The sequence below is a fragment of the Mus caroli genome, unplaced genomic scaffold (assembly GCF_978045245.1).
Source record: "Mus caroli unplaced genomic scaffold, Mus_caroli_1 scaffold_11, whole genome shotgun sequence".
In the NCBI taxonomy this organism is placed as follows: domain Eukaryota; kingdom Metazoa; phylum Chordata; class Mammalia; order Rodentia; family Muridae; genus Mus; species Mus caroli.
In genome coordinates, this window is record NW_028227266.1 from 61,891,259 (window position 1) to 61,910,538 (window position 19,280).

General features: G+C 42.3%; 1 protein-coding gene across 2 annotated transcripts in view; it reads right to left on the reverse strand.

Annotated features, from left to right (window-relative positions):
* The window catches only part of Map2k5 (mitogen-activated protein kinase kinase 5), a 214,873-nt gene that overhangs the window by 138,551 nt on the left and 57,042 nt on the right, over positions 1–19,280 (reverse strand). For both annotated transcript variants that reach the window (XM_021172645.1, XM_029481666.2), the window contains one exon: positions 429–468. In XM_021172645.1, the coding sequence (XP_021028304.1) occupies positions 429–468 (40 nt within the window). The remainder of the gene's footprint in view (positions 1–428; positions 469–19,280) is intronic.

The following is a 19,280-nucleotide window of genomic DNA, read 5'->3' on the forward strand; positions in this document are numbered from 1 at the left end:
CATGAACAAAATAGTCACCACATTACTATAAAGAGGCTAATTCTTCCAAATGATAAAAACCTTACCAAAACTAACAGTACATCTTCAAAAACAATGACAGAGAGTGACAGAAATGTAAGAAAAACAACCAGACAGAGCTGAGGAGATGGCCTGGCAGGCAGCAGCACCTGATGCACACATCTCCAATACCAGCCATGGCTGCCTGCTTCGCTAAGTTCAGCACTGTGGGAGGAGGATACTGGAGGATCAGCCTAGCACCAGACTCAGTAAGAAACTCTGTGTCTCACGGGAATAAGGTAGAGAGTGAAAAAACAGGCTACCCAGCATCCTCCGCTGATTTCCATGTATATATGCGGCATGGACTACCCACCCACACTCACACACAGACTCACACATACAAACTTGCATAAAATATACCCAGTGCTTACCTTTACAGCTAAAATTTTCCCACTTGGGACATGATGTGCTCTATAAGAAAAAGAAAAAGAAAAAGACACAAAGTTACTTGATATCATTAGATAACCTATAGAGTGGCTAAGGACATATTGTGAACCCAAACATTTCTGGCCCAAAGGGGGATAGACCTTCAAGGCAAATGGCCCATACTAGCAATGTGTATTTCTATGGAGCTAAACAAGGTTTATCAAGTGATTATGAATCTTAAAATACTGCTCAAAAGTCACACTGCTAGCTGGGCAGTGGTGGCACATGCCTTTAATCCTAGCACTTGGAAGGCAGAGGCAGGCAGATTTCTGAGTTCAAGGCCAGCCTGGTCAGAGTGAGTCCCAGGACAGCCAGGGCTACACAGAGAAACCCTGTCTCAAAAAACAAAAAAACAAACAAACAAAAAAACCACCTCACACTGCTATTATTACCCTCCTTTAAAGACAGCTCTGCAGCACGAGGAATTTAAGCAGTTTGCTCGATGCCCAAGTACACAGCGGCAGAACTAAACCTTCAAACTAGATCAGGTTTTCTGACCCTAGATCCTGTTATATCACTGTATGTGTGTCTATAGTTGTGTATGTGCAGCAAAAGGAAGGGTTTTGCTTTTCTTAAGGTACACAGAAAGAGAAATCATATCACTGTATTTCATCAACAATCACCAATCCAGGATGAGCTCTGACTATGGCTTTACTATAATAAAACATTGATTAGTGTAAGACATACACCAATGAGGTTTTAGCGTGTGGCTCATCTTTTCCTTAGAGAATTAGGCTCCATGTGATGTTTGAATGAGAATCCCCCCCTCACCCTCCCCACCTCACTCACCCCCCCAACCCCTGCCTTTAGGCTCACATGTTTCAATGTTTCTAGTTGGTGAAACTATTTGGGAAGGATTAGAAGACATGGCCTTGTTGGAAGAGGTGTGTCACTGGGGGCTGGCTTTAAGGATTCCCAGTCTCTCTCTTGCTCTATTTCCAACTTGTAGATCAGGATATAAGTAAGCTCTCCTACCACCATACCTTTGCTCCACCATCATAAACTTTAATTGTCTAAAATCACTTTCTTTTTAAAGCTGCCTTGGCCCTTTCCCACAGCATTAGAAAAGTAATTAAGACACCCAGCTACACTGAAGTAGGTCATAACCTAGGTTAAGAAATATTAACAGGACTGGAGATATGCACACCATATCCAGCACCAACAAATGTTTTGAAATCAACTGATTTATAGAAATGGTTTAGTTATGAATGTACAATCAAAACTGGGAGAATAGATGAACATACACACACATATATATTCACATACATACACCTAACATACATACATATATACACACAAATAAACACACACACACACTTTTAAAAAAATAAATGAAACCTTTCAGGCTTTGTATAAAAGAACACAACATTTTACAAATGGAGCCCAAAAATTATCCTGGTTTTTATAAGAAATTATTATTTACCATCTATGTAAATATGACTTTTATTAAAAGCTACATTAATGGAAAGCTACACGTCAGGTCATAGTTTGTTTTGTGATATATTCAAACTTTGCAGCACACTGGTAGAGACCAATTTCCTCCAGTGGCTTTAGAAGTTGTTGGAATGTGTTCTTTAAAATATATGTGAAGAATTTAGATGCCCTTTCCATGCAAATATAGATAATTCAATGGGCAAGATTAAATAATAACATTATTTCAACCAGTAGAGCATAGATGCTTCCAATTTCAACTGTTTGAAACCCTGAGTATTAGAACACGAGACAAGGACTAAAGTATAAAGACAAATGATTGGAAGCCGTGGGAAGGGCAGTGTTATACTTTGAACATGGAGTGACACATGGACTTCTGAGACCAGCTGCAGCAATAAAAGCATGATTAGCAGAGAGCCCAACATACATATACCTCACTGGGCAGTTTGGCAACTTAATTAGCTTGTCAAGAAAGCTGATCTCTTTCCCAAAAGAAAGGTCTCCCATTTCCAAGTGAATTAAAAGGGAGAGTTGATGATTTAATTATGACGCACGCTAATTCATCCATGAAAAGTTTGGGTCCCATTTCAAGCAATAAAGATGCCTCGTGGCTGGGTTTACAGTCTGGGGACAGAGCCGATTTCACATTTAATCATCAGGGAGAAATGGATGACAAAGGCAGAAGCAGCCCAAGCCAAGCCAACTCCTCAACTCTGTGAACAGCATCCTACCTGGAGAAAGAGTTTGTTTACTTTCAGCAGATAGGACGTCTCGATTGTCTTGACCTTCCTCAGCACATTAACTGTAAAGTGATTAATGAATGGAGGCTCTGGTTACACCAAAAGACAACTACACACCTCTGCAATGTTTTAATTAACAGCTAACGCTTCAAATTAGTTTGTTGTTGCCACAGTAATTACCTGTTCCAGAGAGAGGGAAGGAAGCATTTGTATGAGGCGTTTCTTAGCTCTCCTCCCTGTGTGCTCCACTTGGCCTTTGGGGACTAGTCCCCTGCAAAACTGAACACACAACACAGACATCTGGGATGGCACAAGGTATAATAGCCGGATGCAAATGTTTGAATATGAGAAACCTGTGTGGGATTATTTTTTTCTTAATGAAATCATTAGAAGTGGGAAGATCCACTTTTAAGCCAGGTCTTTTGAGGTAGAAAGGTGCACACTCTGCCTGTGATGTTAAGATCTCCATATGAGGCTGGCAGGAGGATTCAGTGGGTGAGTGCTCCCTGTTCTGGCAGAGGTCCTGGGTTCGGTTCCCAGCACCCTCACTGGGTGGATTGCAACCTCATGCCACTCCAGCTCCAGGGGATGACACACTCTTCCGGCCTCCTCAGGCAAATGCATTCATGTAGTACTTGTATAGACAAACAGTCACACTTAAACACGGGTAAAATAAGCATGAATAAAAGGAATTAAAAAATCTTTCAAAGACTAATTTTATCTGATTGATCAATTGTTGATTGTTGAGACATTCTCCCACTGTGTGGATTTATCAAATGTTCTGGGTAATTGTATAAGATTTTGCTCCATGTATTTTAAAATTATGTTATTAATTACATATTAGCTTAATGTTGCTAAGTCAGTCTGTTTTTCTTACAGCATCATATAGGAGTTCCTTCTTATGTGTACTAATTATTTTTCTTTTAAGTTTGTTATACATCAATGTATAAGCTTTTAAGAGAGAAGGTTTTGTTGTACTTCTAACTCATCTATTGAGCATCAATCTTTCTTTGAGTCTGTTGTAACTACTGATATATTTGGGATTTCTCCCACACTTTCTTCATTTGTTTTTACCTTTTCCTTCACTCTGCCTACTTGCAGAGTACTCTGCATTCTTGTCAGGTAGACCTTTTTTTTTTTTTTTTTTTTTTTTTATCAGAGTGGACTTAGCAAAGTATAAAGTTAACTGTTCTCTATCCCCCTCTAAACAATATAAAAGCCTTAATTCTAGACACCCCTCACTCACATCTTCATACATCATTTGTCCAAGCAGAGGAGCAAGTGTGAAGGCCCAGGGTGGACATGTGTGTGAAACAATGAACAGCAGGTTAAGTGAGAGACATGAGCCAAAGGGGCAGTGGGAGGCCGAGTTGTGTCATGTCACTTAGGCCACATTGAGGGCTCCGGCCTTTACTCCAAATTATAGAAGGTACAGATAGAAAAGAAAGCTGATTTCAAGAAAGCATAGTAGCTGCTAGATGAGGAGTCTGAAACTGAGGGTTAGCTGAGAAATGTCCCCAGCAAGGAGTAAGGGTGACTTGAGCTGAGAGGTACAGAGGTAGGGGTGAGAGGTGATCAGCTTCTTATCTAAACTGAGGCCAGGGAGGGGAAAAAAAGTAGCCAAGGACATGAGAAGGTTCTTCTGGTAAGCTCACAACAGACCCCAGAGCCCATGAATGCTGGTGTTATGTCTCTTCTAAGGCCAAGGACTTAGTAAGTAGACAGGAAATGTGACTGACCACAAAGGCAATACTTGGGGACCAGTGTGAATGATTCTATTGCTTGTTCTTTCAGACTTCAGAGTCCAGTGCAGCTTAGAAGGGAAGCGAGGTGTGGGCTTACCTTCATCTAAGTTCCAATGAGAATCGACCTTAAGAATAATCACCACAGACAGGAGAGATGGCTCAGTGGCTACAAGCATAGCCTGCTCTTCCAGAGGACTCAGGTTCAGTTCCCGACACTCAAAATTGCCTGTAACTCCAGTTTCAGGGAATTTGGTACCCTCTTCTGGCCTCTTTAGACACCAGGCTTACTTGTAGTACACAGAGACACATTCAGGCAAAACATTCACACAAATAAAAGATATTTTTAAAAATTCTCCAATAATCTTTAAGTGAGGAGAAGAAAAGTTTGAAAACAAAATGTTGAAAGGTCCTGCATCCACCAGGACAGAAGGAGAAACAACCTGTGTTCACAATCCTGCATCTGGCCTGCCATGCAAGTGCATATCACCCCCAAGACCAACGACATCTGTATCTTACAGTGTTTACTGAAATTATTTATGCTTAAAATTTCACATTCTACAAGAATCACAAAAATGTGAGTTGTCCCAGCTAATTTCTAGCTACAAAATAAATAGCCCAAAGCCAAACATGCGTTTCTCAATCCCATGCAGGTTTACACAATTAAAGCAGACATCTGAGTTCTACAGCACTTCCTGCATGTGAGTTTCTGAAGAGAAGTACAATAAAGTTACTTTAACTCATACGCAAAGATGATTTATTCTGGAGAGCATCCAGCTTCTCTGGTGACCAGAGGAAGTTTAAGACGGGGTGACCCACAACCTGATATCAATACTTTGTATTTGGGCATGACTCACATGATACTATAAACATCAATCAATCAGCAAATATTCAACAAAAATGAGCATGAAAACACTTCTGCATCGATTTTTTTTTCCTCCTGTCTTGGAGAAAGCCCTCAAGAGTAACCCCATGCATAAACCAAGTCACAGTGACAGGAGACACCTGAGTGACTCTACTGTCACTGTTCTGTGAGGGCGGGGCTGCTTCTTTCATAAACCAACAGGAGTTCTGCTTCTCACATAGCATCCTGCAGAGTTAGTGAAAAGCAGGAGGATCATCCTGTGAATTATTTAGAGATAGCTATCAGTTGGTGGAAATTTCTCCTGGACCAAGAAAATCCCCGGTCATGGGCAGAGAACAGGAAGCAGATGGGGAAGCTTTAGGAAGCAGGAGAACAGGAAGTAGATGGGGGAGGCTTTAGGAAGCAGGAGAAGGTACTTATTTTGCTTCCTGGGTCTCAGAGGGCAGAGAGGTGGGGGGCTGGAAAGAGAAAAAGCTTATTTAAAAAAATGCAAAAATGACAAGGCCAGCTGCAGTGTTAACAGGCTGCAGAGACAGAGGTGACTCTCCAGAACAATGTTAACAGGCTGCAGAGACAGAGGTGGCTCTCCAGAACAATGTTAACAGGCTGCAGAGACAGAGGTGGCTCTCCAGAACAATGAAGCAGCTTCTCTGTTCTTCAGCAATGTGTATCCTGAATATCTGCCTTCCTTTTCTCAGTCCTAGCGCCTCCCAGGACACACACTAGCTCAGGGCTGGATGCCAGAAGTTAAGCTCAGAGAGAAAACATAGGAGAATTGACAGAAAGGTTGACTGGAGGAAGACAAACCAGTGCGTTACTTAGTAATCCACTTTATTTAGGAAACTCTTTATTCTTAGCAGCACAGAAAGCTAAGAAGTAGCCAATTCAGAGTCAATTATTAAATGTACTCTCTTAAGTCATCCTCGGATTGCAATAACATCTCCAGCAACCATATGCAAAACAGCTTGTGAGACCAGCCAATGAGAACGTTGTCTTAATGCTTGGATCTTGTCTTTGGAAGATGGGAGTAGCAGTCAGCTGGAGAAGTTTGAGGAGTTCTGTCACACACTGAAATAGCCACAGCCATTCACAGGGAGAGAAAAAGAATCCAACTGTCAGGGAAATGCACGCTGACAGTCGTTGCCTTCCATCATAGATAAACACATTAGCCAAGTGCTGGTGTTACAACACAAAATCCAAAGTCAAAGGCAGCTGTAGAGAAGCTTCAAATCATGGGCTAGGCAGACCTTCCTTCTGCCTAGAAGTCCACTACAGAAGCCTGACTGCCGACTGTCCAAGGAGGTAAGCAACACCCTGCAACTGCTTATGTACCAAACCAAATATCGGCCTCATAAATCAACCCAATCTAAGACACGAGCAACTTGGCTGGGTTAAAAAGACCCAGCCATAGAAAGGGGAAAACAGCTTCATGTTGGCTCCTCTCTGTTTAGTTGGGTGAGATGCCCCTCTCCCTCCCATACCTCCTGTGAAGTTAATGTGGTTAGGCGTCCATATTTCTTCTGTAAGTTGAAGCAGCCTCCTTCCAGCCTTTAACACTTTCCACATTAACTAGAGTAATGTCTTTTAATATATGGCCTAAATACCTTTGAGATAGCGGAAGCTCCCGTCACAGTGAACTCTCGATCAAAGGTTCTGAGAGAAGGCAATGAACAAAGCAGGGAGGCGAGAAACATCACGCCCAGAAGGAGGTTGAGTGGCTGAGCAATACAAGTGGGAGAAACAGGAAAACTGAGGGTTAACCACCTCGGGACCTCTCTCCTGGACATGCCTTGAGTATGGGTTAGGAGCGACTCAAAGTTCCTTACAGAGTCCAAACCATCAGTTGTGTATGGTTTATAACACATGTGTTAAGAATTTTTCAAGTTTTCCTTGTTTTGAGAATTTCATACATGTATATGAGTATGACCATATGTACTCCCGTTTCTCACCTTTAATCTTCATGTCCTTTGTTTTAAATAACCCACAAAGTCCGGTTAACTTTGCTGCCTTTATGTGCCTGGGTGCAGTGCCGACCACTAAAGCCTACTGGTGAATACATCCTCCAGAAAGAACGAGCAGCACGCTCCTACCAGTAGCCCCTCAGTATGCCTGGAGACCGCCTACCCTGCCCCATTCATGCCAGAGGTTTTGCTGGTTTGATCAGGTGCTAGTGACCACAGCTGCTGTGAGTGACGATCACAATGGCCATGCCAGGCCCAGAAGCCAGCACTTCATGGCCCTCCTCCCATGTTCTGAGAGATAGGAGTCCAAGTCTGGGCTGAGCACTCGGCCAGTCTCTCATTCTTAGGGCTCTGGTCAGTCATGCATCTCTCCATTATCTGCTGTCTACTTGGAAACTAAGCTTCCCTGACCAAGGCTGAGAGCAGCCAGGTCTGCTGGCACTAGGAGCTGGGAGTGGGGAGCACAAGAGAGAAACCTGGTTAGGAAATAATTTTAAGCAGAGAGGCTATTTGCTATTGTATGAAAATCTGTCAGGGAGGTGTCTTCGTCAGTCAGTCTAGGAGTCAAGGAGTCAAGAATGGAAGCTTCACATTTCTGTTTGATAAACACCAGAGTAGGAAGTGGATCTGGGCCCTCTGAAGCCAGACCAAGCTCTACATGAGTGTGAACTGGCTGCTTCTAGAGCCCTTTTCCAACAGTCGTCCGGGGCACCCTGGATATGGTTGGTGCTGATTTTTAAAAAGCAATAGGAGAAATCGATCGAATGGCTCACTTTTCAGGGCTGCATTAACTTTTCCAGGCCACTGGGGTGCAATTTACTAAATTACCTCTTCTAGAACACTAAATAGTACCCCAGTGGGTCAAAGAGTAAATGCACCTCTGAAAAGTGAGCCATTTATTCCCTTCCCTGTAGTGCCAGATGCAATATGTCCCTTATGACAGAAATATCAACCCGCTTTCATTACAACCCAAGAACTGCCTTATACTAGATAAAATGAGTGTGGGGAAGTGAGGGAAGTGGCGGATGGCTAAAAATCTGTCCTGCAACCCTGCTCACAATTGCGGCAAGTCAACATGGGCGTATGTGAAGATCCTTATTTACTACCCTGCGACAGTTATTTTACTTGAGACCTCAAAACTGCATAGCAAATACTCCACCTGAGGTGTCAGAGCCAGAGACTCACTGACTATTCTGATGGCCCCTTCAATCCTACTGTGTATTAAACCTGAGCCCCAGCATCCACTGTTGTGCGGTGACATGACACAAACAGATGGCCCTTTGTCTGTACCACACTACGGACTACATCTTACCTAAAACCAAAACCATCCCTCCTGCTCTCCGAAAGCCCGCGTATGCTTTGGACTGCCCGAGGAGCTATTCTCGGGCAGCTTCACACTCATGAGCTATCTTAATGAAGCCCAGTTTTAGGTTTTCAGCACGGTTAGCCCTCACTCTTCTGGAAGATGGCAATGCGATGAAAACAAGACGTTTAATTTAAGAATCAACCGGCTTCTAATTAAACTGCCATAGGCAGCTGGTTGGATAAGTTTTAATCAGTTTCAATCACCTATTGATTGGTATACTGAAGCCTAAAAAATTAAAAGTAAAAGATGATTGGGGAATTGTCCCATCTCAGAACAACAGTACAGGCCTCTGTAAATAACTCCTCTTTTAACCATCAGCTAAATGAACACTTCAATACCGCAGTACAAAGTCTTCTGCAAAATTACTTTAACTAACAAGCAGAAATTTATCAGCTTCAGCCAAAATCAATGCTGAAATCAATTTGAACACTGGTTGTGTCTAAAGGGGCTCATTGGCAATTTAGGGAAATTACACCATGTAAATGCCTGTGCTTTAATTGAACAGTTCCATCAACTAGGCTGTGATTGCTGTCCATTCATTTATTTACTTCCACTGCAGCTACCACTCTGCAAAGGAATGGCTTTTGTCAGGCTGGAGAGAGGCACTTTATCTTCATTTTGTGCACTTTTGTGCATAACAGACTTTGTGGAATGGACACATCATGACCAGGTCAAAATAAACCAGGAGAGACTTGTTACTTTAATATAAAAAGGAACACAAACTACCACCAGACCTACACTACCTTCAAACAAGCAAGAAGGGATGAGGGTGCTCCCCCGCCCCCCAGCACTGGCTCAGTGTTGCCGTCCTTCGAGAACATGGCATACTTTTTATTGTATATTTAGTGACTTCTAACAACATATAAATTGTGTAAGAATGTTCTCTTTGAAGAACTAGGTAACATTTTGCTCTACAGAGTCCTCAGAGATCAGTCAAGGGAAGATCATAGTCTCTAATCCATTTAAGACAGCACAGCATAACTTGGCCACACACATTTTCAAAGCCAGATATGTGGAAGGAGGGAAAGGGTGATGTGGTGGGGATGGACAAACTGCCTCATAAAGATCAGAAAACCCAAAACACTAACATCATTCCAGAGAAAGATTAAATACTCACCAAGTCACAACCACAAAAACCCACTATAGATACAATTATCAAGGAGCCATATAAAATGACTAGGGGTCAGAGGTCAACATCAACAGGTCTGACACTGGCTCCATCTGCTCCTTCAAAGAGCTCAGTTTTCCAGAAAGGAGGCAGGATGGGAGACAGTGTCTACTTGGCATGGGCCATCAGTATGAAACATGAGCCCATGCCAAAAAAAAAAAAAATAGCAAGTGCTTGCCCTGTGAAAAGGCTGGCACAAACCCTTCAAATAAGCCTACTCTGCTTATTTGAGGCTCCTAAATGGAAAGGCACTTGGAAGAGACTAAGAAATAATAACAAGGCCTGGGTTTGAGAGGTGAGTTGCTCTGCATCCTCAGGGTTGCAGCTTGTCTGCAATCAAATGAGGATGGAGCCTTACTGTGCTCAGCCACTTCCAACATCCTGGTGAAGTACAATAAAGTCCTGTAACTAACTCTGGGCCCTGGGGGCACAGAGGCTGGTAGGAGGCCCTTGGACTGTTTTGCTTGTGCTTCGTGAGTTGTAGAGACACTTCTGATTGGCCCTTTCAGTCAGTTACCCCAGACGCCTTGCTCCGCAAACGTTCACTAAGAATTATCTTTTTTAAAAAGTTAAGAGAGAAGAACTAAGTAGTGTATACAAACTGAGCTCGGTGCACACGCTGCGGTAGTTAGTCACTCTGAGATTGTGCTTCATTTGCAACCACACTGTAAAGTTTCATTTGCTACACTTTTTGTTGTTGAAACAATCTAAAACTATATCTTATTCAGAGTTCTTAGCTAACCGTTTCAAAACTTAATTATGGTTTAATCAAGCCTTCCCGTTTTCTCACTGAGCACCCTACCCCTCTCTGTGGCCACGGGCTAGAACAGAGCCAGGGTATTTGAGGGTGAACATGTTTGTGTTTTCTAAATACAAAAGCTGGTTAAAGTTCTATATTGATTGTGCCCAGAAGCAAGTTCTAATTTTGTCAGAACACTGTTTTGATTTTATTATGTGAATTCACAAAACAAAACCATGCACTCTGCTCCGAGTGGAACACCAAATACTTGGCTGTCATGCAAGCCATGGACATTTTATGGTCAGGGGGATATTATACTAAGTTGCACCGAAAAAGCAAATTAATACTAAAACAAACAAACAAACAAAATCACTTTAAGCTTAATATTTATAACTCAGGCCCTACTGCTACCTGCCTACTTTAGTAACTATTCCTCCAATCCCATGTTAAGATGTATAACAGAGCCAGAAAAGCAGAAATGTAACAGGAACATGGTCTCTTACATTAAAATAGCCAAACACAAGAAAGGGAAAAGGTGGCCCAAAGTTATACACAGTAAATGCCTTTGGGACTTTCCAGTGAATTATTTTCCAAAAAAGCAATTTAAGTAAAGGCCCTAGACGCTGTAGTTTACAAATATTTACTTGTGCGATATGCCAACAAAGAGACTATAATTTTCTAACATGTCAACTACTGCAAAATAGACTTAAAATTTTAGTATGTCTTAGGAGTCAAGAAATGTGCCACCTCCATTTGTACAACCAAATAATTAATCTAGGGATTCAATACTAAATTCTATGCCTTTGGATAAATAAAGAGACCCAAAGGGTAGACCAGCAGCTAGTCATGCTGTCGTAACTGTGGGCCAAGAAACTAAAGAGCTTCTAAAATTAACCACTGGATAGAGTTCACCACTGACATACATTAGTTTCTATTTTACATTAATAAAGCATTTGCATTAATAATTTAAAATTCAGAGAATAAATGGCATAGAGTGGAACTGGCTCGGGAAGCAGCACCCCAGGCACAGGCCCAGGGTGAGCCACCTTGAGTTGTGCTCTTAGCCTCGGACATGCCACTTTACCCCTCCCTGCTCTTCCTCACTTGTAAAATAGCAGGGAACCATGACGGCCTCTTCACCAGGTCTACAGACCTGCTGTGACCAGTTCCTGTCCATCTGTCCACTCTCCCAGAGAGTTCTCTGTTCCAACCACACTGGCCTAGGTGTGATATCTCTGTGCCCATTGCAGGGCTTTGGTTTGAATGGTCCCTTCTTTCTGGAAGATTCTTCGCCTTGATTTTCTCATGACTATCTGCAGGTCTCAGCTCAAATAACATTTCCTCAGTTAAATCTTTCTCTGGCACCCCTTCTCCATACTTCATAACAACTGCAAGATTAAGTATCATCTTACTTTGGCATCTACTTCTTTAAGGACCCTTTGGGATCCTAGACTGTCCTGTCTGCTAGTTGACTGCATGTGTTTACAACAGTCTTAGCATGCAGTGACACTCAGTAACTACTAGTTCACTGAATAAATGAATACATAATCCAGGATAAAATTTAACAGCAAAACCCAATGGATCTGGCATAAGATATTTATGGTTGCTAGTACTGCATTTAAAGGCCCTTTATTAGCTCTCTCAGACTCAGGAGGGATCTATGCAGTCAGCTTATATTCAGGTCTGAGGGGTAGTTCTTTTTCTCAGCAGTTCCAGGCAATGGCCCTGTCTCTCTACTTACAGTAGGTGGTTCTAGAGCACCTGACCATGGTCACCACCTTGTATTACCACTGTGTGAAGGCCCTGCTTCTGCAGGGTGACTCTAAAAGCTCTTGGTGATTCGCATAGACAAGGCACCATGCCAAGCACTGTGAGGAGGACTGCTACAAGATGACCCAGACATGAATAGCTTGTAGAAAGGACCACACGATGGCAGAGCATCAGGGAGAGAATAGAACTCAGAGAGATACTGAAGACAAGCGATTAGCCCAGAACACAGCAAACTGTCCAGGTGCAGCAACAGTCACTTCTATGGACCCATTTACTTTCTCTACACTGAGTAAAAGCCAACTCTACCAAGTTTCAGATCCTTCATGAGGCTATTCCTGGTCTGTCTCTCATGACCCCACAGCTGGAGGCCCACACATAGAGTACACATTCTAGCCTGAGATCCTGTGTCACCTGTGGACAGGACTCGTGGCTCTTAGGACATGGGGCACTTGACACCATGCATGCTAAGAACTTGCAGGTCAACAAATGAAAGTCTACAGAGGCACACTGCCAGGCTCGTATTACCTGCCCACATTTGTCCTTTGAACTCAAATCTCTGTCAAGTTAATGGCAGAAAAAAATGCCCTCAAGAATGCCAAGAGGGTAAGCTACAGGATGGATTCACAGTCAGATGTCACCTGATGCAGCCTATGGAGCAGCATCCCTCCCAAGTCTGCTAATGGACGCTGCTAACGTAAAGCTTGCACCTGCGCATAAGCACCCTCACTGGGGACTTAAATTTCTCCATAAAGAAAGCATTTCATTAACATAAAATATTACAAAAAGTCTTGCTATCTCAGAATTATTTTTCCCTGAAAGAGAATGTGTTAAAACATTTAGATTCAGCAACTTCTTACTTGAAATATTACCATAATGTATTGATTTTTACCAGGCTCAATTGACTGAAAAGTTGTTTGTATAGCAATATTGGCCAAACCAATATAGTAGAACAATTTTGTTACCCATAGTAATCAAGTGCATTTCTGAAGTATAATTATACTGTCATAAAAATAAAGCCAAGATACCCTTTTCCAAGCAATAAAACTATAGGGGCTATAAAACAGGAAAAAGAAAAGGCTAAATAAATGAGATTTTTAAAAATGAAATTTAGTGTCTTTCAAAAACACCACTGCCTCCTCTTCCTTCCCTTAAGCTACATTTAGAGGGGGGAAAAGATCAATACTTCAATCTCAATAAACTATTTCAATAATAGTTAATTCGAGTGGAAACACAGTCTGAAAGTCTCTGCTCAGCGACCTGTGACACCCTGTCATGTTGGTGAGATGCCAATAATCCATCATTGCCATAATGGATATGGGCGCATGTACAGAGGGAGGGCTGGGGCCACGGTGGGAAGGCATAGAGTGGGAAGCCCGGGCACAGGGCTGATCTTCGGCATCTCAGCAGCACAGTGCACATGACTGCAGGAAACAAACCCAGAATCGTAAGGGCTGCCAGGGAAGAGGGGACACATACATAATTAATTTTATTTGACAAATACTCATTGATTTTCTGAAAACATTAATATCCCTGCTTGCCAAGTGATACCATAACGCAACCCAGCCATATGTAAGTATTTAATTTTACATTAGGAGGATGTCTTGTTGCTTGTTTAAAATATGATCTTGGCTGCAAAGAAAACGCTCTTCATTTCATTGGAAATTTAAGGTCAAGATAAATCAAACAAGCCCCCTGCCTCTCAGGTCAATATCAAGACCATTTAAAAACTACTTTTAATATACGAGATACAGGTTGGGGGGAATATGAAGGAGCAGGGTCACTGCTTTCGTCTGACATGTGCAGGCTGGCTGGCGAGAGAGGAAGTCAAAGCTTCTGGGGTGTTACACGGTTCTAAATAAATAATTTCAGTAATAGTCAATTCGCCCAGAGTGAACCTCAATGCCTCACTCAACAATGGATGCATTCAGGCAATTTTAGCGTTATATAGACATAACAGACTGTGCATATACTGGGAAAGATACCTCCAACTTATACTCTACAGCACTGGTTCTCAAGCTTCCTAACACTGTGACCCTTAACACAGTTCCTCATGTTGTGGTGATACCCAACCACAAAATTATATTTGTCGCTACTTCCTATCTGTAATTTTGCTACTGTTAGGAATTTAGGAATCATGATATCTGGTATGTGGGATATCTGATATATGAAATTATACTGACTCTGTGAAAGGGTCATTCGGCCTCCAGAAGGGGTGCGACCCACGGGTTGAGAACCATCACTCTAGATGACTGCAATGTCACCACAGAGCACCCGTGTCTATGCCTGCTGCCCATCAGGACAGTGCCCTCAGCACTGACTGCTCTCTCACCATCAAGGCCAGCTCTGCTATGTCTTCAGGAATTCTCTGGTTTTGAAGTATTTTGCCTACTAAACATCTTTTTTTTTTATGGTAATTTTTTTTTAATTTTTTTAATTTTTATTACATATTTTCCTCAGTTACATTTCCAATGCTATCCCAAAAGTCCCCCATAGCGCCCCCCACTTCCCTACCCCCCATTCCCATTCTTTTGGCCCTGGCATTCCCCTATATTGGGGCATATAAAGTTTGCAAGTCCAGTGGGCCTCTCTTTCCAGTGATGGCCAACTAGGCCATCTTTCGATACATATGCAGCTAGAGACAAGAGCTCCAGGGTTCTGGTTAGTACATCATGTTGTTCCAACAATAGGGTTGCAGATACCTTTAGCTCCTTGGGTACTTTCTCTAGCTTCTCCATTGGGAGCCCTGTGATACATCCAATAGCTGACTGTGAACATCCACTCCTGTGTTTGCTAGGCCCCGGCATCGTCTCACAAGAGACAGCTATATTTGAGTCCTTTCAGCAAAATCTTGCTAGTGTATGCAATGGTGTCAGCGTTTAGAAGCTGCTTATGGGATGGATCCCTGGATACGGCAGTCTCTAAATGGTCCATCCTTTCATCACAGCTACGAACTTTGTCTCTGTAACTCCTTCCGTGGGTGTTTTGTTCCCAATTCTAAGAAGGGGCACAGTGTCCACACTTCGGTCTTCATTCTTCTTGAGTTTCATGCGTTTAGCAAATTGTATCTTATATCTTGGGTATCCTAAGTTTTGGGCTAATATCCACTTATCAGTGAATACATATTGTGTGAGTTCTTTTGTGATTGTGTTACTTCACTCAAGATGATGCCCTCGAGGTCCATCCATTTGGCTAGGAATTTCATAAATTCATTCTTTTTAATAGCTGAGTAGTACTCCATTGTGTAAATGTACCATAATTTCTGTATCCATTCCTCTGTTGAGGGACATCTGGGTTCTTTCCAGCTTCTGGCTATTATAAATAGGGCTGCTATGAACATAGTGGAGCATGTGTCCTTCTTACCGGTTGGGACATCTTCTGGATATATGCCTAGAAGAGGTATTGCTGGATCCTCCGGTAGTACTATGTCCAATTTTCTAAGGAACCGCCAGATTGATTTCCAGAGTGGTTGTACAAGCTTGCAATCCCACCAACAATGGAGGAGTGTTCCTCTATCTCCACATCCTCGCCAGCATCTGCTGTCACCTGAATTTTTTATCTTAGCCATTCTGACTGGAACATCTTTTAAATTAGGTAACATATATTTTATGCAACTGCCCATCAGAGATTCTGTTTTTCAATAAATAAACCACATTACTATAATGATCTATTAGAATACCAGCTTCTAAGTGCATATTTATTTTAGTTGGCTTTATAGTCATATCACAGGGGCAAAAGAAGACCTTGAAACTCATATGATCTTTGTTCCTCCCTCAAGGACTGTTCCCAGCCCCGGGCTTCATGAACACCACTTAAAATAAATGAAACAGCAGAAAGCAACCCTTTGAGAATTACTCTTCTCCTTATTTTCTCTAAATAAAAATCTTAAACAAGGATAAATATTCAACCCTTTACACACCATCTGGGTGGAATATATGCTACCTATTGTATCACTAGAAAGTTTACCCATACGCTGGACCCCAGGAAGGAGCTGGAATAGAAAATTCACTACTGATGTCTAATACCTAAAGACTGGAACTCATGATCAATCTAAGACTTAGCCTAAAGATCTTGCATTAGAAAACAGACAAACAAAAACCCAGAAATGATGAGCCTCTGGTGACTTGGGCAACTGTTAGCTAACAGGCAGCCCAGTGTGACCCCAAGGCTGTGCATCCTGCACTTCTGAAGCCTGAGCTCCAGCAGCTCCATCCAAAGCAGGCCCTGAGTGGCCCTGGGAGCAGAGGGTGTGTCCAGAGCCACTGTGCCTGCTAACCACTCAGGTTTCAACGGCACCCACTATCAGACAGGGACCAGTTGGCTAGGTCAGGAGATGCTATGTCATCAAAGTCTTACCATCTACAAGAGAACTACTCATTGCATAGACATCCTTGGTCTGGGAACCCCCTTCTAGGCAAATGTTCTGAATGTATTAGGCAACCTCTGAAGCTGGAGAGGCAGGGAAGGGGGCAATTACAGAACTTGATTGAGAGCCCCCGCTGCTCCTGCCCTCATTCTTACTTTAGCCACTCAGTTCATAACGCTGCTCCTAGGATGTTTAGGACACAGAGGAACACAAGAGACACGGTGTGACCTTGAGAAACAGCGCTGCCTAGGGAAAAGCACAGAAGGGAAAAAAGAAAGACAAGGATCCGCTGCCTGGAGCTCTGGCTTGGCCAATGAATGACTAAACAAATGGAAGCTCGCTCACTTCCACTGGCACAACAGGTGCACACTATATAAGCCACTCTGGGACGACCTGAAAACAAACTGTGATACACAGGCAAATACTGTGAAGCGTTCAGAAAAGCACAGTGTCATAATATGATATAATAATGTCTTATTTGTAGGATAATTAGAAAAAATATAACATGCAGCACAGTGAAGAGCTCTCTAAGCTAACTGAGTCCAAAGATGATTCTGAGATTGCGTTTATAGCTGTTTCCCCATGGCCACACAAGGGCAGAGAATGAGGGTTTAAGTAGTGTCCACTGTCAGGACTATCATTACCAGCAGCCACCATGGAAGGCGCAAGCCAAGGGCTCGGCATTCTGTGCATCATCTCATTTAAATGTGCAGCAATCTGAAAAGATAGGTACTATTATTTTCCCCACTCTACAAAGGGAAAGGCTGAGGTAGGAAACTATATACAGATTGTCGATTCACATGGGGCATACTTAACTACAACACATACTGCCTGCTATATCCACAGAATTTTTGAAGTACATTATGAATCAGGAAATAAAGTCTGTCTTTTCTGTAAAAACACTGTTTCTCAGAGACGGGCCTTGGGGTAAGGGAGTAATGAAAACGAACCCATATTCTTTTCCCAAACTTGTCTTCTTGCTACACTTAGGCTATACTTCAAATCTCAATTTCTTTTATGATTCAAATTAGTAATACAAAAAAAATACCAACTAAAACCACCTGCTTAGGAAAACACAGAGAATGGCTCAGACAGGACAGGGCATGGAATCCACACTACCACCAGGTCCAGATGTCAGCCAGTTTACATACTGCCAGTTGAGCAAAGTATCCAGACTGAAAAGATGAAAATGTGCCAACTATTAAATGAGATACACTGCAGCTCCGTGAGGCACCACATCGCTTGAGATTTACAATGTCCTAGCAAGCGAAGCGAAAAGACTGAAACACTGGGCTTCTGATACGCACTTAGTAGCTTTATTATACTTCCAATGGAAAAAAATTAAATAGACCCATTAGGCAGTTTTGTTACCAATGAGTGGATTTTCCAATATTTTCTTCATCTAGTTTATGTAGCATAGCCCCTAACATAATCTTTTTTTTTTTTTCTGGAAAAAAAAAAAAAACCTCACAATTTTTATAGTAAACACTATTAAAGTAAACTTGGTGCAAGAGAAACCCAACCACAACACATTGCACAGTGTTCCTTAAAGACTTCAGTAAAGTGGACTCTTAGCTCTTGATGACTGTAGCTCTGCTCCGTGGAGGACTGAAAGCCAGGGTTACAAGGACATTGCACACTAAAACCCAGAAGTGAGGCACAACCATGGACCATGTCACACTCTCCTTAAGAACTAGATATGAACCAACTGCAGTGATACACATGTACAGTCAGGAAGGTAAGACAAAAGGCTTGCTTGGACCAGGGAATTTAGGACCATGGCCAATGTGGTCAGATCCAGTTTCAAAGCAAAAAATACACATAAGAGAACTGTGTAGGCAATAGGATCCCTGAAGTTTCTTATGAGAAATCTACTAATTAAAGTAGTCTACCCTCACTTTCCAGAAGCAAATGCTGTCCAAACAGTAACAGTGACAGTCTCAGTGACAGTCATGGTAAGTGCAGACGATGGTGGCTAAGTGAACCCTTAGGAGAAGCTGACAGTGGCAAGCAGCTAAAAGGGTCTGTGGCATTTGAAATGTCCCTTGGACATGCCTGTCCCAGTAAGAGGATTGCTAGCCCAGTTTTGTAGCATAAGAGGGTAGACAGGGTATTGAGTAGGAAAGTTCTACAGACGGCAGAGGGGCTGACGGCACCCGCTGAATAGAAGTGCACTAAAAGCCACTATACCACACATTAAAATGCTTACAAAGCCAGGCATGTGGTGCATGCTCTTAATCGCAGCACTCAGAGGCTGAGGCAGGTGGGTCTCTGTGAGTTCCAGGCTGGCCTGGTCTGAGTAACAAGATACAGGTCAGCCAGGGCTACACAGTAAAGTCCTGTCTTAAAAAAATTATAGAAAATGGTTATGATAATACATTTTATATTTCATCATGATTAAAAATATTGTTGAAACAACAGTAGCGTAATCTCATATTGTAAGTGTCCTTTGGGGAAGTGGGCAGGTTACTCACACATCCCTGTACAGTCCCTTCTTTTTTATTTTCCTATTACAATTATACAAATGATTAATTTTTTTTAGATGATTAAATTCTTAACATCTGTACTGAAGGTACAGCTTCCAGGAACCCTCGGACCTGGTTCAATTCTAGCCCCAAAGCAAATTTGTCTCTGATTCTAATTGTGGCAGGA